At 42.6% G+C, this 24423-nt stretch overlaps 1 protein-coding gene across 1 annotated transcript in view; it reads left to right on the plus strand.

Annotated features, from left to right (window-relative positions):
- Positions 1-24423, plus strand: part of ADARB2 (adenosine deaminase RNA specific B2 (inactive)) — a 432280-nt gene that overhangs the window by 402859 nt on the left and 4998 nt on the right. The window contains exons 8-9 of the mRNA XM_073334472.2: positions 12952-13133; positions 21939-22117. Coding sequence (XP_073190573.1) covers positions 12952-13133; positions 21939-22117 — 361 coding nt within the window. The remainder of the gene's footprint in view (positions 1-12951; positions 13134-21938; positions 22118-24423) is intronic.

A 24423-nucleotide genomic window follows, 5' to 3' on the forward strand; every position in this document is an offset into this window, starting at 1 on the left:
TTCCTCCAGTCCCCAGGGCTGCTTACTACATTCTTCACATAAGGATACAAGAACCACAGCTGGGAAAGGAATCCAGTGAATGAGCAGAACATTGGTTTAATGCCTTCTTTATACTACCCCTCCTGGAGGGAAGCTCAGTAGAAAGTTATTATTCAATACTTTTGAACTCCAAATATTCACCACAAAATGTAAACAGCTCAATCCCCCAATGACTGCAGGGGCTGTGGTGACACAGGAACCTATTCGCACATTATCTGGACTTGCCCTACAGTAAAAAAAACTTCCAAAAATGAACCCATTTGTATAAATAAGATTTTTGACAAAAATCTTCCTTATTCTCCTTTGATTATGTTGCTTGGAAAAGGCCCTCAGGAGCATTAGGCTATTAGAGAATGTTCCCCATTGAGAACCTTACTAGTAGCTGCTAAAATATGTGTCATTTTGCACTGGCAGCAAAGGAACTTACTACCAGAATATCAAAGATCCCAGCAATGGAAAGCATTACTGAGCAACAAATTATGTTCTTTTCTGCTCACAGGATATCCACAAGCAGAACATGGTTGAATCAGATTTATTTATTTATCAAAAACATTCAGCAAATTTTTTTACCATTTAAAAAAATTCTATTGTTCAAGCACAAAATTTTCTGCCAGCGCTCGATACCTAATATTTGCTATTTGATGCAGGGGTCAGCAACCTTTGGCATACAGCCCATCGCTGGCGCATTTTGTTTACGTTTACCGTCCACAGCCATGACCCCCCGCAGCTCCCAGTGGCCGTGGTTCACCGTTCCTGGCCAATGGGAGCTGCGGGAAGCAGCGGGCCACGGGCACTTGTTGGCTGGGAATGTGCTTCTGGGAACAGCAAACTGCGGCCAGTGGGAGCTGTGGGGGGACGTGCCTGTTGTCGGTCAACATAAACAAAATGTCTCACAGCCCGCAGCGGATTACCTGATGGGCTGCGTGCCGCAGGTTGCCGACCCTTGTCCTAGAGCATATCATTTAGAAAAACATACGATCTTGATTTAAAAATTGTCAATGGTAAAGAATCCTCCACAACCATTGGAAAGTTGTTCCAATGCTTAATTTCTCTCACTGTTAAAAAATATATACCTTCTTTCCATCTGAATTTGTCTAGCTTCGACTTCGAGCTGTGTTATACCTTCCTCTGCTAGACTGAAAAGCCCATTATTAAATATTTGTCCCTCAAGTAAGTACTTCAAGTCACCCAAGTAGCACAACCTATTTAGCATATCACTATAAGGCATGTTTTCTAATCCTTTAATCATTCTCGTGGCTCTTCTCTGAACCCTCTCCAATTTATCAGCATCTTTCTTGAATTGCGGGCACCAGAACTGGTCATAGTATTCCAGCAGCAGTCACACCAGTGCCAATGCAGAGGTAAAATGACCTCTCTACTCCTACACAAGATTCCTCAGTTTATTCATACAACGATTGCATTAGCCCTTTTGGCTACAGTGTCACACAGGAACTGTGTGATTATTCATGTTCAGCTAATAATCCACCACAACCCCCAAATCTTTTTCAGAGTCACTGCTTCTCAGAATAGACACCCCCACCCCATCATGTAAGCATAGCCTACATTATTTTTCTTAAATGTATACATTTACATTTAGCCATATTAAAATCTATATTGTTTGCTTGAGCCCAGCCTACCAAGTGATCCAAGCAACCTGTCTTCCTCATAATACCACTCCCCCAATGTTTCTGTCATCTGCAAACTTTCTGAGGATGATTTTATGTTTTCTTCCAGGTCATTAATAAAAATAGCATAGAGCCAAGAACCAATCTCTGCAGGACCCAACTAGAAACACACTCATTCAATGAAGGTCCCCCATTTACAATTACATTTTGTGACCTATAAATTAGCTAGCTTTTAATCCATTTTAATGCATGGCATGTTAAATTTGGATCATTCTATTTATTTATTTTTTTAATCAAAATGTCATTCGGTACCAAGTCAAATACTTCAGTAAAGTCTAAGTATATTACATTGACACTATTGTGTTTATCAACCAAACTTGTAATCTCCTAAAAAAGATATCAGGTTATTTTGACAGGGTCTATTTTCCATAAACCCATCTTGCTTGGCATTAATTATACTACCTTCCTTTAATTCTTTATTCATCATGTCCCATATCAGCCACTCCTTTATCTTGCCCATACCTGAGGTGAGACTGACAGGCCTCTATTTACCTGGGTCATCCCGTTTACCCTTTCAAGTATTGGCACAACATGAGTTTTCTTCCAGTCTTGTGGAACTTCCCTGGAGTTCCAACACTTACTGAAAATCAACATTAACTGTCCAGCAAGCGCCTCAGCCCGTTCTTTTAAAACATTTGGATGCAAGTTATCCAAACCTTTTATTTTAAAATGTCTGACTTTAATAGCTGTAATTGAATGGTCCCTTCTGGATTTAAAATCTATGAATTTATATGTGTAAATTTAAAATTTGGTTTCTGTGACTCCTCACATAACCCACACTAATATAGTGTTGGCCTTGGTCATCCTCAGACGGCCAGTCCACCTAAAAGTTTTATGAGCCTCATAATGCATGCTGAAGTAGTAGCGGTTCAAGATTTTTGAAGCTACAGGCTGTAGAATCAAACACCCTGTTGACTCAAGTACCCTTGCTTACCCTCATACATAAGACTCTGAAATTCATTCTCCATGAGCACTGATGTCACTAAGACACACACACATATTTGTGAAAATATGAATATGAAAGGGGCATATGCATTGCAGAAGCAAGTTCATTTAAAAACTCAGCCAGTTGTTTAAGGAAAATGTTTTTGCAGTCTTCACCCAATTCTACTTGGTGCTAATCTCAACCTCCAAAACAAGACCTTTGGCTCGGTATAGACACATTGGGACAGCACTGCAGTCCTGGGAGAACTGTAATTTCTCAGGCTCATCATCAAAACAGAAAACTCCAAACTTGCTTAATATTATGGGCCAGATTAAGCCTCTCCTTACCTTGCTGCTCCCATGCAGAGGCCAAGTACAGAGGAAATCTAATGCAAGGTGACTATGGGGTTAATGCTGCTGCAGATGTTAGGGGGCCGGGGAGAAAGTTTGGTGTGGTAACACCCTTCTTCCATTCTGGCCCTGCTGTGCAAAGGAGAGCAGATGATGACCTGAGTTTCCTGGGAGCTTCAGGGAAAATTGTGCCTGCTTCAGGCACAGCCCTTGCCAGAGCAGCCTTAAGAGTGCACTTTGGCACTATTCCCACTGCAGGGCTGTAGCTGAATGCCACAGTCCTGCCCTTTCTGCATAACAGCAATTTAGAGAGATCAGTTCAATTTTTTTGTCTGGCTTGGATACATTGTCAGACATTTTTTGCACATATTTTTCTGCCTCTTCAGGTGTCTAAATACTTCTAAAAATCTGGCCCCCAGTAGGATTTTCAAAAGCACCTAGGCACTTAACTCCCATTCATCTCAATGGGTGTTCGGCACCTAGGTGCCTTTGAAAATCTCATCAAGCATCTACATGCCTTTAAAAATCTGGCTCTAAATGCTTAATGCTAAGCTCTTGTGACCATCTGGCCCCAACTATGGATGCTGAGATCTTCTGAAAATCTGACTATACACATACAAGACCAAATTCTGCAACATATTGTGTTGCACTCCGAACAGCTCCACCATCATATTTCAGAGCAGACAGCACTAATTGTGCATCCCTCTTCTAGCTGCCCAAAGTCCATCCCCACAGTTCCCAGTGCAGATTAGATTGTCTCTATTCCTGGCAGAGATAACCTGGTTGAGGGCATGTTGAGCAATGGCCAGGCCAGGACATAATCATGTTTAAATGCATGGCCCCTAGCTCCTAGGCCCCATTCAGAACCATCCTTTTGAGATTCCCCTGGAAGAGCACTTGTGGAAGGTCTGCAAAGTATACTCACCACACACTTTGTTCGGACATTCCCCATTGAGCCACAGTGTTTCTGGCACATGCTTAGGAGTAAACACCAGTCAGAGTTCAGCCCACGTTGCACTCACTCTTGACTTTAGAGCATAAACCATTTTTTAAATTGTTTTCTTTGAAAAAGCTTCCTCAAAAGGTCAGCTTTAAAAGGCTGCATTTTTGTGCTACCACGTTATGCACTGAGCAGTTACCTACTATTTCAAAAAGACACTGAAGTTAAATCCAGAGGCTAAATGAGATTTGCAACATCTGAATTACACCCCACGCGTACAATGACATGAATAGCGGCAGAGTGCCTCCAAACTTCATGTTTGCCATTGTCAAACAGTCTATTCTTGTTCCCTGGCTAAGATTCAAGGGTCCTTCTGGCCCATCGCTAGTGAATAGATCTGAATATCTATTGAGGGAAGAATTCATAACAGGGTAGGATAAGAGTGGTGTTAAAGAACGGCGTAAGGATTTAGCAATAGGGATCCAAAATAGAACTTTACAAAGTGATTTGGACAAATTAAGCTGTGTTTAAATGTAGCATAGAAAAATGCTAAACTGCAAGTCAGGATAGGTATTCACTTTTTTAGATCTATTTTAGGGTTAGCCTGTTGACCAGAGAAATTTATTAACAGAAGTCTGAGCCTGGCAAGTTAACTCTTAAAAAAAGCCAGTTCAAAAGCTGCATATTAATGTAAATGAAAATCAATGAACACAGCTAGCTCTTCAGTTAGAGACAATTTGTGCACACAATAAAGTCAATTTGTAATTCCCTCTCTTAACTCCTTTCTGTGTGACTGAGAATTCAACTTCAGTCTTTCATGACAGGGGTATTCCAGAAAATATATATATGTATATATATATACACACACACTGCTAAGAAACTCATCAAAAATGAATGCTCTAGTTTCAGTTTCTAAACCCATAGTAGCTTAATAATCATATAAATAGGAATATGATAGGTATTCTGCTGAATATAGACCACCATGAGTAACAATTTATATGGTGCAAAAGCATAACGGGAAACTTTGGTAGTAATGTCTGTGGTACGGTAGTTAATGGCACACTAAGCAGACAAGACTTATAGATAGATTCATAGATTTTAAGGTCAGAAGGGACCATTATGATCATCTAGTCTGACCTCCTGCACAATGCAGACCACAGAATCTCACCCACCCACTCCTGTAATAAACCCCTAACCTATGTCTGAGCTATTGAACTCCTCAAATCATGGTTTAAAGACTTCGAGGTGCAGAGAATCCTCCAGCAAGTGACCCACGCCGCACTCCGCAGAGGAAGGCGAAAAGCCCTCAAGGCCTCTGCCAATCTGCCCTGGGGTAAAATTCCTTCCCATCCCCAAATATGGTGATCAGCTAAACCCTGAGCATGTGAGCAAGACTCACCAGCCAGACACCCAGGAAAGAATTCTCTGTAGTAACTCAGATCCCACCCCATCTAACATCCCATCACAGGCCATTGGGCATATTTACCGCTAATAGTCTTAAAAGAGTTGATAAGGACAAGAAAAATGCATTTCCTGTAAAAGCAATAAACAAAGAAAGCTTTCAAATTCACAAGCAATATTATTTATAGTTGGGGTTTTTCAAAGGTGCCTAAGGGAATTAGGTGCTTAGTTCCCATTGATTTTCAATGGGAGTTGAGCACTTAATTCCCTTACCTGTCTTTGAAAATTTCAATCTACATTTCTCTTAATATTTCACTGGGGGAGGTGGTGTGGACAGTGGAGAGTTAGCTGTTTCCTTTAACAATAATAACAATAATATTGTCAGGAAAAATTTAGGATTTGAGTCTGCCCTCGTGCTGTGAATCAGGAGTAGCTCCACTGAAGTCATTGGAGTAACATCAGTGTGAGATAAGAATCAGCCCTAGGTCTTCACAGCGCATCAGAGGTAAGTAAATATTGACTTCAGGAGAACTATACCCATTTACACCACTGAGGATTTGGCTTATCACCCCTTCTTCATCAGCGTGCTCCATTTTTATAACCTATGTTGAGAACCAGAGCATGCATGGCCTTTGAATGAATGCAGAAATAGGAAGTAGGACACAAAGAGCCTTACCTCTCTGTCTGCCTTCCCCTCCTACATGCACCTTCACACAAAGACCAGGCACAACAGCAACCCTTGCACTGAGATGCAATCCAGCCGAGCTCACTCTGGGGCTACTCCACCACCCAGTGCAGACCAGTGCCTTCAAATCCCCTTAGGTTTTGGTTAGTTTACACAGGCTCAATCAATTTCAGAACACAACAATTGTTTGTAGTGTTGTTGTAGCTGTGTTGGTCCCATGTTATTAGAGAGACAAGGTGGGTGAGGTTATATCTTTCTTTGGACCAACTTCTGTTGGTGAAAGAGACAAGCTTTTAAGAACATAAGAATGATCATACTGGCTCAGACCAAAGGTCCATCTACACAGACCTCTCCTTTAGATCTGGGAAAGATACTTAGCCGTGACACTCTGAGTACCTTTCCAAGACTTGAAAAAGAACTCTGTGTAAGTTTGAAATCTTGCCCTGGTCTACACTAGGAGGGGGGATCGATCTAAGTTACACAACTTCAGCTACGTGAATGACGTAGCTGAAGTCGACGTGCTTACACCTGCTCACCGCGGTGTCTTCACTACAGTGAGTCGACTGCTGCCACGCCCCCGTCAACTCCACCTGCACTTCTCGTGGCAGTGGAGTACAGGAGTTGACGGGAGAGCACCCGGGGGTCGATTTATTGCATCTGGACTAGATGCGATAGATCGACCCCCGCTGGATCGATTGCTGCCTGCCGATCTGTCGGGTAGTGTAAATATACCCCTTGTCTCTCTTGCCAACACAAGTTAGAACATGGCAACACATTTTTCTCAGCTGAAATGTGCCCCTTACTGTTCTGCTCCCCCAGTTGAACAGAGACGGTCTATGAAAGTAGCAAAGTCTTCAGCATGCTCTTACTTCGTAGCTTCAGATCCACCCAATCACACCTTCTTGGCTTCTCTTCTCCATCACGATTTGCTTGAAGCAGTGGAGGGGGAGAGGAGGAAGGAAGGTAAGTTAGCAAACTGAAGCAACATTGACAGGTTTCAGAGTAACAGCCGTGTTAGTCTGTATTCGCAAAAAGAAAAGGAGAACTTGTGGCACCTTAGAGACTAACCAATTTATTTGAGCATGAGCTTTCGTGAGCTACAGCTCACTTCAAGTGAGCTGTAGCTCACGAAAGCTCATGCTCAAATAAATTGGTTAGTCTCTAAGGTGCCACAAGTCCTCCTGTTCTTGAAGCAACATTAGTTCCATGCTTAGAATGTGTTTCTTTTAATTTCACCAGCAAGAGAAAGGGACAGAGTTGTGGAGGGAGGAGGAGTGCAGATGGTGAGGGTAGGCCAAGAGAACAGAGCATCACAGAGATTGAAATAAAAACCACTTAGGTAGGGGAAGCAATCAGTGAATAAGGAGAGGTGGGAACAGGAGCATTTCCTCGACCAATTACTGTCACCCTCCTGGTGTGCAACATATCCTGGTTGTCTGCCCAACACCCCAAAGTTGGCCATATTTCATTGACAAAGCTGTATGCCTAGTGTACCCAAAGCGCACTGGGATCCTTTGGGAGGAAAGGTGCCATATAAATGTAAAACACTGTCATTATGTACACTGAAAGATAATGGATGTGAAGCTACACATACTGCCGTTGTGTCAGCTTCACATATACAGCAGCATGCTCCCAATGAAGGTGCTGCAGCCAACTCCTGCCCCAGGCTGTCAGTTATATCACAACGTGATAAGGATTCTGATGTAATTACTATTTGTAAGTATATTTTCAAGAATCTCTCTGTTAGTGACTAACTGGCATAAGCACATGCAAACAGTTCCATTGCGATTGTAGTCGGAGTCGCCATGCAGTTATGATTTGTTCTGAGAAAGAAGAGTATGTCACCTAATTAAAGAAAAGCTGCCTGCTCCAAGATCCCTTCCAATTCATCTTTGGCATTTCAATGACTGACAAACAGGCAAAACTATATTTGTTTAAGGATTATTGAAAACTGGGCATGGAATTTTGTCTCTGCGAATACTGCAGTAATATCTGTGGCTTGAACAAAAGGGCTTGCGCAAAAGCCCTAAACGCAGAAAAACTCCCCAGTTTAAGCTCGGGGGGGGACATTTGGTTTTATTGAACTGAAGATTGCTGAAGATTTTTTTAAAAATCTGTGACTATGTGAGCAGTGGGTTGATTTTCTTATTGGAAAGGTTATTAAGAAGCACACAGAGTATAAATCATCTGAGAGGTATGCCCTTGAAAACAGCCTTTAAAAATCTTGCATAATTAGAAATACTCAGAATGATCCACTATATTTCTTCTTAGTGAGGAAAGTCACTTTGATATTTTGAGGGTCTGAAATGTAACACTGCGTTTCCACTGAATAATAATTTTATTTGGAAAAGCTGTATTTGAAGCAAGCACTTTGTTACAGTTCGGAACACAGCTACTTTCATGCACCTATAGTGGATTATGTAGAAAAAGCTCCTTCAGAAATGAACATTGCTATTGATATTTTTACTGCCACTCAGACCAGAATCACTTCCTGCAATTTTCCTATAAGTAATCCTGTAGATGTTTAATTACCAGAGAACTGAGCTGGTTACTAAAACCAAGTGTACTATAAATATGTGATAGTCAAAACAGGGATTATACAAGCAAGAGGCTTCTCCCAAATATTTGTCATTTGAATATAGTCCTCATGAAAGTTAATGGACTGACTGCCCTCAAGCATGAGCTCCTCTTCTTAGCCACAGAAAATAGTGCAGCACAAGTTATAGCAATGCAAACTTCCAACCAGTATGCCTCTTCTATGATCTGAGACAGAGATGGGAGTGCTCAGGGACCCTAGTGCAGAAGTCCATCCCTAATCAGGACAACACGCAACTTTAGGCACCTATTGACTTCAGTGCGACTTAAGCAGGTGCTTATAGTAATGGTGCTCTGCTGAATAGGAATAGACTTAAGCTTTGCTGAACTGGGGCCAGACTTGAGAGCATAGTTCAATCTGTGCTTTTTCCATCTGTGGGATCTGTGCGGAGACTGCCAGTCAGGGTGCAAATTAGTGCTGATTTTTGTAATGTGGACTTGGGAGTAGGTCAGCAGCATCAGTCACTGAACAGCCATCAGATGGTAATTTGGTCGCTGCTATCAAGGCATTGATCTGAATCCATGACCAATAGCGGAAAAGTTCTTTCCCTCATTATGCTTCCATTGCAACCCCATGACGATCCAGTTCCCATTCCCAAGCATTTTGAAAAGGAAACACCAAGCTTTCCATTCTTTTGTTAGCAAGGAGAACCATTACCTCAAGGACATGAAAATAGTGAAGCATCTTTTTTCATGGACAGGCAAGTGTCTACCGGGAGGTGTCCGACCAATTTAAGGACATAATCCAGTCCTTATAAAATGTAATGGAAAGCTAATGGAAGCTAACTCGGGCCACAAGTTAGACTGGCATAGAGACACTAAGCCTGCAAAACATGAGATCGTCTGAGAGCCATTTTTAAGACTGAATAGACTAACTAGCTTGATAGTTCTCATAGGGGGCTGGCACAGTCAAGAGCTGCCTTCCCCATTGAAACTTGCCTGCTAGGTGACTAGGTCCATTATCTGGTCTCCTCTCCTCCATGGCACAGGATATAGGTGATATTCTGAAAGCACCTTAGTTCTGGGATAATAAACTTACACTCTGTCTTCACATTTCAGGCACCGGTGCTGCTCTGAATTTTTTCCCTCATTCTTTTAGTTGCTTTCTCCCTTCTTTCTGTGTATTTAGATATTTAAGATATAAATATCTTAAAGTCAAGATCTGCCTTGGGTGATCCACAAATCTTATTGCCTTTTTAATGCTATTGCTGGATTGTCCTTGGGTGAGTGGGAATCTTGTCAGGCAGAATGAGCACAACAATGGGACTTGGGAAACCCTGAGTTCTAATCCCAGCTCTTCCTTTAAGTAACTCTGTGGTCTTCGGCAAGTAACTTCACTTTTCTGCCTCAGTTTCCCAGTGTAGATAATTATATTGAGCTACCTCTCAGAATCATTGTGAGAATTAGTGAATGTTTATACAATGCTTTGAACACAAAGGGCTGATCTGATCACGCTTATACCATGTTTTCCATTGATGTAATTCCACTCACTTCATAGACTTAGTCATCCCTAACAAGGGTGTCAGCGAGATCAGAATTAGCCATATACATCTTTGTAAAGATGCTACAGGTTGGTATTTAATGTATTATAATCATGACTATCTCATTATTTATTATGGGAACTCGCTCGCCTGTTTTTGTAAATAAGACCCATGTAATCCACTTATGATATGCATACTGGTGATATTTCAGTCTTGCGGAGCATATGTTGTTTTTCTGTTTTCTCTTTCCTTTTCAAACAAACATATAGGGTGGGAGGTCTGGAGGGAGGGTATAAAAGAAAATGTCATATATTGAGAACGACACTGAGATCTTGCAAGTGTTTCAGTCTGGAAGGAAGAGTTGCTGTCTAATATTTTTTACTCTGCTTGGAAGCCAATTCTGAATTCAGTACTGTTAACTGAACTCTCTATTTCCTAAGCTTGCATTATTAATTTTGCATTGCAATAAGATATGCATTCAGAGAGTCAGATAGTCCCTTCCTTTAAAAGTGACATTATTTGCAGAAATGACCACACTTTTTTTTCCCCCAATGAAGCTATGCAAATCTGATAGACTAAAGTAAATGTTTCATAAAACCAATGACTGTTTAAATTGTGGAACTAAATTGTTTGTATATAAATATTACCTTTTATATTCCATTTGAGTTTTATGTAGATGAACACATTACTTTAATGACCTGCATTTATAGAGGGAGAGAGGGAAAGTCTCACTCTGAAATCCTCAGCAGCCAGATGGCTGCCTTTTCTTGCATGAGATTAAAAGATGTTTCTCATTCACAGCCCTGCTTCTGAAGCAAATTAATATAGCCAGCTAAATTGCTTGTGTTTTTGGAATAAAATTTAAAGAGAACTTTTTAAAGCAATTGGTGTCACAGGTTTCTTGAGCAGATTGCTCTCCAGGTACAGCATGCTGGTTTTAAACATTCCGTAATTAATGGAAAGTATTCCGTGTTAATTGACTGCTTCAGGAAAGGGAAATATAATGACTCCTTATTAATCATGAAAAGAGACATACAGCACAGAGGCACCGCAATAATTGCACTAACGGTTGAGAAATGTTAATTAATGAAAAGAACAATGATGTAAGAAATTAGCTACATAATGCTTGCTGCTGATGGAGATTGTGCTTTAAACACATTATTTAGCATGGTAACCACTGGATGTTGCCTCAAATAGCAGACACCTCTAAACTTTTTTCATTCGGCCCTGGATCTCCAAATGTTGTCAGTGTTTTAGCTTTTTTAGCCAAAATGCACTCCCTAAAAGTACATTTTTTAAAAGAGTTTCTAATTTGAGCTCAGTACTGCCCAGAATGGGGTGAAAAGCTTTGAACTACATTATAAGTGTCACTTAAGTTCAGGAAAACATGTTTGTGTTAATTTAGGAACGGAAAATATTTCTTATTAAACTGGCACTGAGCGAGACAGAATCTGAGGTTTGCAAGTGAAGATAACCATATCTTGAAATCTCTTTTTTCCCCTTTTTCTCCTTTCTGCTTTTTATCTAATTATATACCCTATAGAGAATTTAGAATTTGGATTCAGTCTTATTTGTAACTAGCTTTATATAAAAGAATTGTACATATTAAAATGCAGAGCAGCTCTTTCAACTAATCTAATAGCCGTTATAAGGAGCTTAAAATCATTAGCAGTTGCAAGGCCCTAAGGTTTTCATCGTCATTCTTTATATCTGTATTGAGAGCATCAAGGCAAGGCACACTCAGTCTGAATATATCAGAGCTCATCGAATTATTTGTTATGAATAAATTACCTAACAAATGTAGCCCTTTTTTCGGTTCAGGAATACACTTTAATTTTTTTTAAGGTATTTGTTATTCATAATTGCATGGCAAAGTCTGTGACAGCAAATGTTAGGCTCTGTGGTGTTTGCAGCAAACGGGTCATAACAACCATGTGGTGTGGCAGTTGGCATCATGAAACATGGCATCATGTCTGCCCCATGATTGGACGACCAAAACTTTCTGAAAGAAAAGAATAGCAAACAACATATGACCAATAGCAAATAACGAATAAGGAACATAAATGCTTTCATTTCCACTCTGAGCTCATTTCTAATGTAAGAACATGGATGTTTTTATCCACGACAATTTTAAAAATCCACACAAATGTGTGTTAAGAGCAAATACAAAAGAGGCTTCAGATAACATAGCCATTCCAAGGATTGTGCCCAACATGAGCCCTGTAACTCAGACATAACTCCACTAAATCAGCAGAGTTACACCAGACTAATACCAGTGTGAGAGGAGAATCAGTCCTAGTGTTTTCCACTAGTTGGCCAGTGTGAGAAAAACTATGGGCCTGATTCACCCCTAACTAGTTCAGCTTTATCCAGGAACAACTCCACTGAAATCAGTGAGGCTGTACTAACATAAAGCTGAAGTAATACAGTGCTAGCTCAGGCCTAATGAGCTAAATCCTCAGTCTTACTATGCTTGGCACAACTGAGCCGGGGTGCGAGGGATAATTCTAAACCACCTTTCTGCTTCCAATCCAGGGGCCACCGGCTCCACCCCTTTCTGCCCCGACATGTTTCTGACATGCCACGGCACACTCTGATGCTAGAGCAGGAGGACCTTTATGTCAGCCAAAGATCTCTCCACACCGACAGAATCCTCAGCTGTCTATTTAGGGCAGTTTAAGGGGACTTAGCCAAGTAGAGCATCTGACCCTAAATGTTTATCTCTGGAATCAAAATACCAAAGAAGGGAAAAGTCCCCCTCACCCATGTGTTGACATTTTTTTCCTCACAGTCTCTCACAGGTTTGTTTCTGTACCAGTATGTTTGATCACTGCTGTATTTCTTTTCCAGATGGAACGTTCTGGGGTTACAAGGTGCTCTCCTCAGTTACTTCATCGAACCCACATACTTGCACAGCATTATTGTGGGAAGCCTCTGTCACACTGGTCACCTTTCCAGGGTAATGAGCCATAGAATAGAAGACATTGGTCAGCTGCCAGCTTCATACCGGCATAATCAGTTGCTCCTCAGTGGTAAGCAAACACCTGCTTGAAAGACAAATGATCACCTTTCCCATCACTAATTGCGCTGGACGTCAAGAGGAAAGTTAACTTCTTAGCATTTGTTTACACCGTGTGTCCTCCCTGCATCCAAGCTGCATGTTTCCCTCTCATTCTCCTTTGAGCAATACCCTGCTCCAGACTACACTGGCTACAGAGGAATGATCCAACTAATGCAGCAGGCTCCCAGGGAAGCAATTTATTCCCAATGATAATCAGTAGGAAGGACTGCTGGTCAATAGGGACTGCCATTATGCATAGCTGGGGTGACCATGTGGGTTACCTGAATATATGCATAAGGGGTCTGATTGGGCACCCACTGAAACCAATAATAAAGTTCCAATTGACTGCAATAGGCCCAATCCAGCAGGGTGCAGCGTGCCCACAGTTCCCACTGAAATCAAATGGGGTTGAGTGCATTTAGCACCTCACAGGAGTTGCTCAGCGCCTTGAAGGATCAGGCCCTAAACTCTTACAGTGGCCTATTGTTGGCCATGAATGCTACACAGCTTTAAATGCTTAAAGTGGAATCAGTACTTTAGCTCTTATAGCCCAATGGACTTCATTCCCCTTGTACTCAACCCTGCCCGTCCAGCCCAGCCCAGCCCACTCCACTCCACTCCTGACCCAGGGCCTCCTCAGGCTCCCTCCAGCCCAACTCCCACCTGCTCAGAAATATCTTCCCCCAGACTGAAAATCCTTCCACTTCCTACCTGACATCTCCACAGCTTAGAACCAGCCCCCGAGCTCAGAGCCCTTTCTCATTTGACATTCCCCGCAGTACATCATCCACACTACACAGTAGTAATATTATTGGTAGGATGTAGCCCCATCAGCCCCCACATAGCCTAATAAATCCTTATTAGCCAGGGCCTGATCCAAATCCAGTGACATCAATGGAAAAAGTCTCATTGGCCTCAGACAACAGCCAGGATTCCCAACTATTCTGAAGTTACCTTAGGGCCTGATCCTGAGAAGTGTGGACAACATCCTGCAGATTGCTGAGTGCCTTCCATCCATTTGAGGTAACTGAGAGTCGAAGGTCCTCAGCACCTCACAGGATCAGACCCGTCAATCAGGCTCCTGGAACACTGGAGAACTGTGATTGTTGGCGAGGATGCACTGAGATACCAAGGCAATGACTGTGGCATGTTTAAATGACTTGCCAGGAGTCTCTGCTGACATTGCAACACTGATCTCAATGGAGTGACTTAAAGCTCCTAAGTCACTTCAGTGCTTTTGGATAGTTTATCCTTTATCTATTTCTTATTCCTCTTGCTGAGTTTGCGTCTTTGAGATAAAATTAGCTTTGCTAAGCCTGAAGAAGTGGTAGTTTAGCTGAGGGGGAAATTGGCTGTTTCACTGTGGCTTAGCACATTAGATTGGTACTGCTTGCATGTGTGTTGTCAGGGTGTGTATGTCAGAGGTAGCTGCTTAGCCTGTTTTCAAACATTTGCTTTATAAATCTTCAGTATAGTTAGACAAATATAGAAGATTATCTAATACGAATGTATAAGGAATCCCCATACATATTTCATCATTTTGTTTGAGATTACATTAATGGCCCACCTTGAGTATCATACACATTGTAAGGAGAGTGGTCACTTTAAATAAGCTGTTACCAGCAGGAGAGTGTGTGTGTGTGTGTGTGTGTGTGTGTGTGTGTGTGTGTGTGTGTGTGTGTGGCCGGGGGGAGGGGGGGTGAGAAAACCTGGATTTGTGCTGAAAATGGCCCAACTTGATTATCATACACATGGTAAGGAGAGTGATCACTTTAGATAAGCTATCACCAGCAGGAGAGTGGGGTGGGAGGAGGTATTTTTTCATGCCTTGTGTGTATATAAAAAGATCTTCTACACTTTCCACAGTATGCATCCGATGAAGTGAGCTGTAGCTCACGAAAGCTTATGCTCAAATAAATTGGTTAGTCTCTAAGGTGCCACAAGTACTCCTTTTCTTTTTGCGAATACAGACTAACACGGCTGTTACTCTGAAACCTACCATTAATAACTATATAAATCCTGTTTATCAATTACTACACTAGAATGAGAATTGGCCTCTAAAGTGATTTCCATATAGAGTATTAGTGCATTCTCCCTTTAGTGGGGAAAATTTATCCCTGTGCAGAAGGCCATCACACACTTAAGCCAACTAAGTCCTCAAAATAGGGTTTAAGTGGGACTTACATAGTTCATAGGTCTTGTGCTGAACCTCTGCACAGGGGTGAATTTCATCCATTGTGACCATAATGAATTTATTTCATATGTTATTACATCAGTTTTACATAATCATAACTCCACTGATTGCATCAGTGTACATGAGATAAGAATCAAGCCCATTTTCTAATAAGTCTCACTGGAAGTTTCCTGTGTAGAAAGAAACCCCACACAGGTTGAAAAGTGATTAAAAATGATAAGATGCTAACAAGGGTGACAAGCACAGCCAGCCCAGATGATACTCACAAGGGTTTGGCTTTATACTATAAATACAGTGGGCCAGAGCCTCAGCAGGTGTAAAGCAGCATAACTGGCCCAGTGTACATTTATGTTTGTGAGCGAATCTCACATTTCCAGGATGGTAAAGCTGCATCTGTCACTTGTAAAAACTGTGTTTGTCTCACAGGACTTGGTTTCTTCTTTCACTGAGAGTTGTCTTTGTTTGGGAAAGCTTTCTCTTTGCCTTCATGCTGTCTGTGAATTTCCTGTAGACTGGGAGCAGTAGTGGGTGGAATCTCTCTCTCCAGATGATTTGATCTGTATTGCTTTAGTTAACTTTTAACTTTAGTTAAAAACTTTTGATACTGTGGAGCCAAGTGTCAGAAATACTACAGAGCCAGTGTCAATCCAGATTAAATGTAGATTGTTGTGATTTATGTTATGTGCTTCACAGCTCTAAAACTGTGACTTCCTCAAATGAGAGGTTTCGAGGACAAAGTATTCAGTGAAACTAATGGCTAATGAAATGAGTGACTAGAAAAAGGCACATGGAATGCATTGAAACCCATAACAATCTCAAACCGGGCAGCTTCTAACTTCAGGATTCCAATTAGAGATCAAACTAATTAGGGATTAAAAATTATTGGTCTCCTTTGTTTATGAGGATACCAAGCATTTTTGTTATCTCTTTTATGCTTTAAGATAGACCATTTTAGTGAAGAAAAGAGTTAAGGTCCTGGTAGCTGAGGATAACTGAGATCATTCCTTGCTATCACAATAGAAAACGTCTGTTTGATTTTTATTGCACATCAATTCCACACAAGTGAAATTCCATTGACTTCAGTGGCATTACTCTTGATTTATACCATGTGACTGAAAGCAGAATAAGGCCTAGCATTAGGGGTTTTTTGTTTCTATTTCTTTCTAAGATCTAACCTGTTATAAAGGGTTTTCTTACTGTTGTTTGATTGAGGGGGAGGGGCTGAGGGGGAATCCTAACTCATTATATTTAAATGCTTGGGGTTGGCAATGCTGTATATCCCATTAAGTAAAACAATGTAGGACCGCACTGTGCCATCAGCTACACTTTTGCAACTCCTATGACTCTAATGGGGTGGAACCAGATGTGATTCAGGGCACAATTTGGCCTACTTTGTTTCAAAGACTTTAATATTAATGAGCTGGAGGGGATGCCCTTGATCCACAGGAGCCCCTTGTTAAAATTCTCTGACCCTATCCCTTCCCCCAAACTTGGGCCCGGCTGCAGGGGGGAAAGAACAGAAGCCTGCTGTGTGCGTGGTATTCTTCTCATCCCCTGAGCAGGTGGGTCAGGAGGAATAGGGAGTAGGGAGAGTCTTGGCTTCACCCACACGAGCTGGTTCGAAGGGAGGAATATTCTACACCCAGTAAATGGCTGTAGCAAATGACCCTCTCCCAGTCAAGTGAGGAGCAGGAAAGAAATTGTGATTCTCTGAGTCACAATTCCTTCTTGGGGCTCCTCCATATCCGAGCACTGAGCAATGGCTCAATATAACCCTAAAGAAAGGATTGGAATGATTTCCACGTCTCTGGTCAAGTTCACCCTCTCTCTGGATATGGCTGAATTATCCTGCCAGAAAAGACTTCTGTCTGGAGCGCAGAAAAATACCTCTGGAGATCATTTTTTCCCCTCTCTACAAATAAGATCCCCAACTTTTTCCACTCCCCCATAATGTATACCACAGGCAGAGAGGAAACATTTATGCGGGATTAAATTATCCACTGTGCAAAACTTTGAGTTATTAGCTAAATAACACTCTGGCCTATGCGTCCCTCAGTCACTGTAGATGTTCTCAGGTATGCAAGTGGGGCAAATCAAGCCATTTATTCCTTTCTGCATGGATCTGGAGATCACCTGATCACCACCCCTGTTACCCACTTGATACTGTTAACTGACACTGTAACAGGACTAGGTGAAGAGGTGATGTCTAGATCTGGGCACGGGGGCTCAATTTTATCCGTATGATTGGCAGACATACATTGACATGTGCTATTGCCTTCATACAGCCTTTAGGTTTATGGGCTGTTCATCAGTAATATCAGGTTTTTTCCCCTAGTTTCTGTTTTCAATTGTGCTGTTTTATGCACTGGTTATTGCAGAGCTTCAACTATTGTTTAATGTCAGCTTGGTTTTGGCTTCTGTGGGTTTCTATGATCCATTCCCCTATTGTAGACCACTCTCTATTGGCACTGATTGCCTGGGGTTGATCTGTATTCTTTTTTATTGTTTAAGGGATTTATTGTAATGTATGTATGCAAAGCTCCTGTTAATTCAAATCACATTTTTGTTTTCCTCTGGTCATTGATTTTGCTGCATCTGTGTTTATTCTATGACCTGTGGCTTTTTGCTAGGCAGGAGCTGGCTGAGCATTTGCTGCCATATTTTTGGCACTCAGTCCATTAAGCTTTTTGGTAATATCTTGTCAGAGACTGGTGCGTAAGTGTCAAATACCAGATTCTGATCAGTTTGCATTTTGTTCTGTATGGAGGTAAATGAATAGCACCATGGAGTTCTCTGATATTCAGGACTTTAGCAAAAAGACGTTTTTATTCTACTGCTTAGGTGAATTGGATTTTGAGATGCAGACTCATCAGTTAGCTCAGAAAAAAACTGCAATTGGTATTAATGTGACATGAAAGTGATTGCGAACCCAGTGTGTGATTATGACTCAATTTTAGTCTTTCTTAAGCCGCCTTTGCGCTGTAACTAGGATCGTTCAGTCATCTTGGTCATTCCTCTAATGCTGTCCATGCCAAGAAGCCACAAATACTGAATAGCTGTATCTAGTGTGACCACTTTCGTTGTATTATTTTGTTTTTTAATGGCCTCATTTCTTTCCTTCTGCATGCTCAGTCTCCCTTTTCTCTAGCAGACACTTTCTTTCCATGTAGAGAGAACCATGCTGGACAATATTTGGAGCAGAGAGTGAGCAGCTCTCTATGACATTAATTCATGTCCTGCTGAGAGGCACATAGCTGGGGGGTGGGAACTGTTTTAAGTGGCAGAACTGGCGCTGCTTCCAATGTTACAAGTGCTGGAAGCATTTTCACGCAGGAGGACTCCAACACTATTATTGTACTGGCAATGTGGTCCAGTGAGTAGGATCCCAGTGTGGATTTTGTTCCCCACTGGGCTTGCTGAATGACCTTTGGCGCTAAGGCCTTTCCAAAGTGGCCGCTGATCTGTGTGCCCCCATTTTTGGAGGCCCAACTTGAGACACCTTGGGATTGATTGTTTAGAAGTACTGCCCACCCACAAGCTGAGCTGCAGTTAGTGGGAGCTCCTGGAGTGCAGCATATCTGAAAAGCAGGCTCTCAGTGTCTCAAGCTCAGAACCCAGAAATTAGTGGACAGTTTTGAAAGTATTGGCTTTAATAGTTATGTGCCTCAGTTTCCCCATCTGTAAAATGAGGACAGTGATTCCTTTCCTCCCTTGTAAAATACTCTGATAGTAATGGCTGAAAAGTGCTAAGATATAAATTTAAAGTGACTGTGACCAGGGTCCCAGTGGAGACCAGCTGTGGTCACTCAATTAGGGTGAACTGCAAAAATGGGGCAGACAATCCCCAAAAAGCTGGTGGATATTCCAATACCTAGATTTACCCAGCCAGCATAAAAGAGCTTCTTTATTACCTTACTGGTTACTCAGAAGTCCAAACAATACAGTTCCCTCAAAGCGATCCAGCCTCAGGCCTCCATCCAGTACCTAAGTCAAATGTGATGAAGATTCCTGAAAATCTTATTTCATCATATAAAAGAAAAGGTACTACTAATCCCAACGGATCGGACACATTACCTCCCAGGTTACTGAATATTTCGGTTCTTACCCAAATACATGATACAGTCAATTCTTATTAACTAAACTAATATTTATTAAAAAACAAAAAAGAGAGAGTAGGGTTAAAAGATCATTATACATACAGACATGTGTTCAGTTCATTGAGGTTCAGATTCATAGCAGAGATGGTGAGCTTAGTAACTGCAAAGAGTTCTTTCAGAAATAGTTCATAGATTATAGTCCAAATGTCATATTCAGGGTGTACCAGCATAGCTGGGACCTCAGTCTTGTGACTCAAACGTCCCCCGATGAAGCTTAAGCAGATCTGAGATGACAGAATCAGGACCCGAGGACCTTTTATACAATTTCATGTCCTCGTTGACAAGTTGGGCGTTCCTCGGGGAACAAAAGGTAATTAGGATGACTTTGAAGGAGGTCCATCACTGGCACTTAGCTATAGAATTAATATAAGGCAATTTGCTTGTTCCTCCACCATTCACAGATTATTTGCTATACATTTCAAAGAAAGATGAATACAGAGATATCTCCTGTTTACAATTCATTTAAATGCTAAGATGTTCTTTTGATCTCTGAATTATCGGAATACAGCAAAGACAGGGACTGTTGATTACATTGTCGACCGGACTCATACATATGTAAATACACAAAAACACAAACATTATCTCCCCACTTGTCTTTTGAGGGTTATTTATTTTGCAGGATGATTTCTGGCTATGCATCACAGTGACATTCATTGTTGTAATCTATCAAAAATAATAAATGGAGTTTTCCAAAAAGCTGTAAAAACAATGCATCATTGTTTGTACTCACTATTGTAGCCTGACACGCATGTGGGAAGGGCAGATTGTCTGTTAGCCAGGCTTCAGTTTGGAAACAGAGAGTCATTCCTGGACTCCAATCCATGCCTATTGCCAAGGTAACCCCTGCCCAGTAGGACAATCCACTTCAGCCCAACCACCAGGCTGGCCTCCTCTAGCCAGGTTTGTGGGGTTAGTTTTATCTATGGCAGATCAATGAAAAAGAGAACAAGTGAATCCAAGCATATTGCCAAGTCCCTGCATTTCCAAATATCCTTCAGGCCACCATCTCTTTTCCAGGTGGGGTATCACTATCAGACCCAGAAGTTGGAGCGCTGCACCTAAAAGTCACTATTGAGCATCCTGGTCCTAAGCTCTTTTCATGCCATTTATATTGTGCTGGAAAATAAACCCAGCACCTTCCTTACTCCTCTTATTTCCTTGGGCTGACTCTGCTGCTGATCTATTCCTGGCTCCTTGTGCCTCAAGGCACAAGAGAACAAGATGCAGAAGTTGCCATGAGGAGGGAGCTAAGCTACTTTGTCACCTCTAATGTTGTCTGGTCACAAAGATCTCCAGTATAAAGCAAACAAACACCCAGACACAGTGTGGCCACAAGAGTCTGTGCACTGATGCTAGTAGGAAACCTGTAGTCATACATGGTGGGACAAGGATGAGTTGTCTAGGACAGAAGCAGTAGCTTCTAGACAAGTACAATGGTAACCCATATGACTTGCACACTCACCACAGGATAGCCATGTGCCATCCACCGAGAACTTGGAATGCCTGAGATACATTCAAGGATAGGGCAAAATCTTGTGTCTGCAGTAGTGACCATCCCCCATGCCAGGGGTATAACAGTAGTCAGTGGAGTGACAGGAGTGTTGACCTTTGTTACCCTGCCCACATTATGTGTTTGGGGCAAAGGCCTGTGAATTCAAAGTCAGTGCTGTGAGCCTGGGAAAGGGTTGTGATGACTGTCCCTTAGGCGGCTTCTTATTAAGGTGTTTGTACATATTATGTATCTGTATGACCGATGGTATTTAGAAGGCCCCTATCAACTTGGGGTCTAAGTGTCAAAGGAAAGATCTCTTCCTTTCCATGGTAAATGCCAACTTGAGAGACACGCATTTTGTTAACACAGCAAGAAGTCCTTGTGGCACCTTAGAGACTAAAAAACTTATTTGGGCATAAGCTATCGTGGGCTAAAACCCCATATTTTGTTGTTATGTCACATTTTTATTGCCCTGCCAACCAGAGGCCCCAGTTGGGATCTCAATGTGCTACTTACTGGACAAACTCAGTCCCCACCCGGAGGAGCTCTTAAGAAGAGATGTGTTTATTGGGGCTGCCTGTTAGTTCTTTTTAAAAATTGTGTTTTACATTGAAGCCAGTTAAAGGAAGCCTCGTTCACTCAGCTGTTATAATGCTGCTCACTGCCATGCATTACTATGTAATTGCATTCCCCATCCTAAACATAAGGTCTGTCTGCCAAGAAAAAGAATCTACAGGAATGGCTGAATTATTCCATCCTCGTATGCCCTAAAGAGGTGGCGGTTAAGAGACAATAATAACAATATCAGAGTGCACAGTAGGTAAATGTTTGCACAGAGATATTTCAGCAAACAAAGGCCCACGTTTGCTGGCTGTGAAAGTTTGGGGCCATTGATATTAATGCTCTTCTGCCCTTCTGTTTGTCCCTTGACAGGAGTGAGTAATGCTGAGGGACGGCAACCAGGAAAATCTCCCAGTTTCAGTGTGAACTGGATAGTGGGTAACACGGACCCCGAGGTTATTAATGCCACAACGGGAAAGAGGACCTGCGGGGGCTCTTCACGGCTCTGCAAGCACACGTTTTATGTTCGCTGGGCAAAGCTTTATGGAAAGGTAGGCCTTGTAAACTACTGGGGGTACAGCCTCAGAGTCAGCCATGTGACTGCTGGAAGCTCCCAACCATGGATCTGACGTGGTATAGCATTTCAGCCTTGCTGTGAGGGAGAACTCAGAGCTCTGCTTTCTTGCTCCTCAGGGCTGGAGCATCTGTGAACAGAGACTGTGCCTTTGTCCCTAGGACAGGTTGATCCCTTGATCCCTACTCTATAGCCACCCTCTTTGACAGTCTAAGTGTAATGATGACAGCCTCCAAGGAGCCCCAGTATTCCTCGTTAGTGGAGACTGAAAGCTGAGGGAAATCCTCGGGAGTCATGTACACTTGAGATGGCATTAGCTGTAGTGGACAGGAGCACAGAGAGACCTAGCAGCTGAAATAGCACCCCAAGTTGTACTGCAATAATCCAGGCAGTTTTCAAAGGGAAGTGCCCACCTTGGTCATTCTGGATAGTGGAACGCTCCATTTTCAAATTTGTAATACAAAAATAGGACACTGTGTTCCTGATTTGGGTGCACATAAATTGGCTGTTTGGTTTTCTGTGTTCCATCCTGAGTACCCACATTTGAAAACTGGGCTCTGATTGTGACTGTTGTTTAATATTGGTAAATACCTCTTATGCCATTTCAAATTCTTACAAGTGACATACCCGATCCTGCACGATTCGGAGTGCCCAGAACTCCCACTAAACTCCACAGCAGTTATATTTAATGGAATTAAAGCCACAGGTTTCCCTCAGTTAAAATGGCCACTATTCCTCCATACCCTGGTTGTCCCAGCAAAGCTGGCCACCCTTTCCCATTGTTTTGTCAATACAGCAATTGGTAAAGGATCCCCTGAATGACTCCCTCTGATTTCTCTCTTCCCCTGGAGGATGCTCTCCAGGAATCCTTTTGTACCTGGGAAACTGCACAATCTGTGTAGGATCACCAGATAGGCACTAAGCTGTGGCTATTTCTGCTTGCTCCTTCCTCATCTTGTCCCTCTTCTTTGAGTCAACCTTGCTCTTCTCTTCGAAGGAGTTGCTAGAGGAAGAGCAAGAGCTGGGTTCAAAGAGCTGAGAGCTAAGGTCCACACTTCCAGGCAAGAAGACAAAGGAAACTGAAAGGCTTAAGGGGGATGCTGCCTTTATATATCCTTTGCCTCCTTGCTTCCTGGTCGTTATAGCACTGATTGCCAAGAATCATCCTGCCGTTCTCTGCAGGATGGGAGAAGTTGGGGACAATCAGCAGCCACAACCATTTGGAAGACATGTGGTGAAGGGGAAGTGGTGTTCCTTTTTCTTATAGCCTCTTCTTAGTTGCTTTTCCTTTATATCCCTTTGGTTTGTAAATTACACTCATTTTGCATGCAATCCCCACAACCACCCCACTATATGAAGGTGTAAAGCCTCACTGTGTGGGTGTGAATTCCCACTCCACAAAACAGCAGAAGTACTGTGAATGCTGTAGGTCTCTGGAGCCCTGATTGCAAACAGAAGCTGGGTAGGGAGAAGGAAGGAAATCCTGGACCAAGTTCCTATGGCAAGGTCTCTTGGGAAGATGAAGGGATAGCTGGGGCATCAGCTGGGCAGGAACAGTGGCTGTCACAGCTGCTGCTACAGGAACACAGCAGGCTGAGAGCTAGCTCTGGGCTGGAGCACAGGTCCAGAGAGCAGTCTGGGTATGTGGCCCTGGTGAGTCTGCACTGCGATACACATGAGAATCAGCCAGAGCCCAAAGGGAAGGAGGCCCTGGATCAGTGACTGAGGGACGGTGTGGGGTGGATGCATGGTGTCCTTTGTGTCCCCATGGGCGAGCAGCCTAGGCTGTATGTTGCTGTGGCCAATAGAGAGGGAGAGCAGGGAGCAGTACTGCCAGAACCCATGGGTGAGGGGTTCACCGGTGAATCTGATCTAGGGGCAGCTGAGACCCAGCAGAGAAGTCCAGGCCAACACTGGGACTATAGCAGCTGGTGCCATAGGTGGCAGGGGCCCAGACTCAGCACTCTGAGCTTTCACTATAGAGAGACCGGGGGGGCATGGGGGCAGTTTGCACTTTGAATTGGTTTATTGATGAGCAAGATGCCTGTTGCTGATAAAGCTCTGTGTTTGTGCTGATCATGGCACTGCAGTGTCCCCTAGGCAAATCCCTGCCTCCCCAAAGGCAGCAGGAGGAGCCCCTTAAACTAATGCAAGGAGCAGGAGTCTGGAACACACTACTAGCAACGGGAGCCGTAACTTGGCACACTGCTTTGCCACTTCCACCTGTTTTCTGGTCAACACACACCTGGCCTGTAACTTGCACCCGTATTTAGACCCTTTGCT

This window comes from Lepidochelys kempii, chromosome 2, assembly GCF_965140285.1.
Source record: "Lepidochelys kempii isolate rLepKem1 chromosome 2, rLepKem1.hap1, whole genome shotgun sequence".
In the NCBI taxonomy this organism is placed as follows: domain Eukaryota; kingdom Metazoa; phylum Chordata; order Testudines; family Cheloniidae; genus Lepidochelys; species Lepidochelys kempii.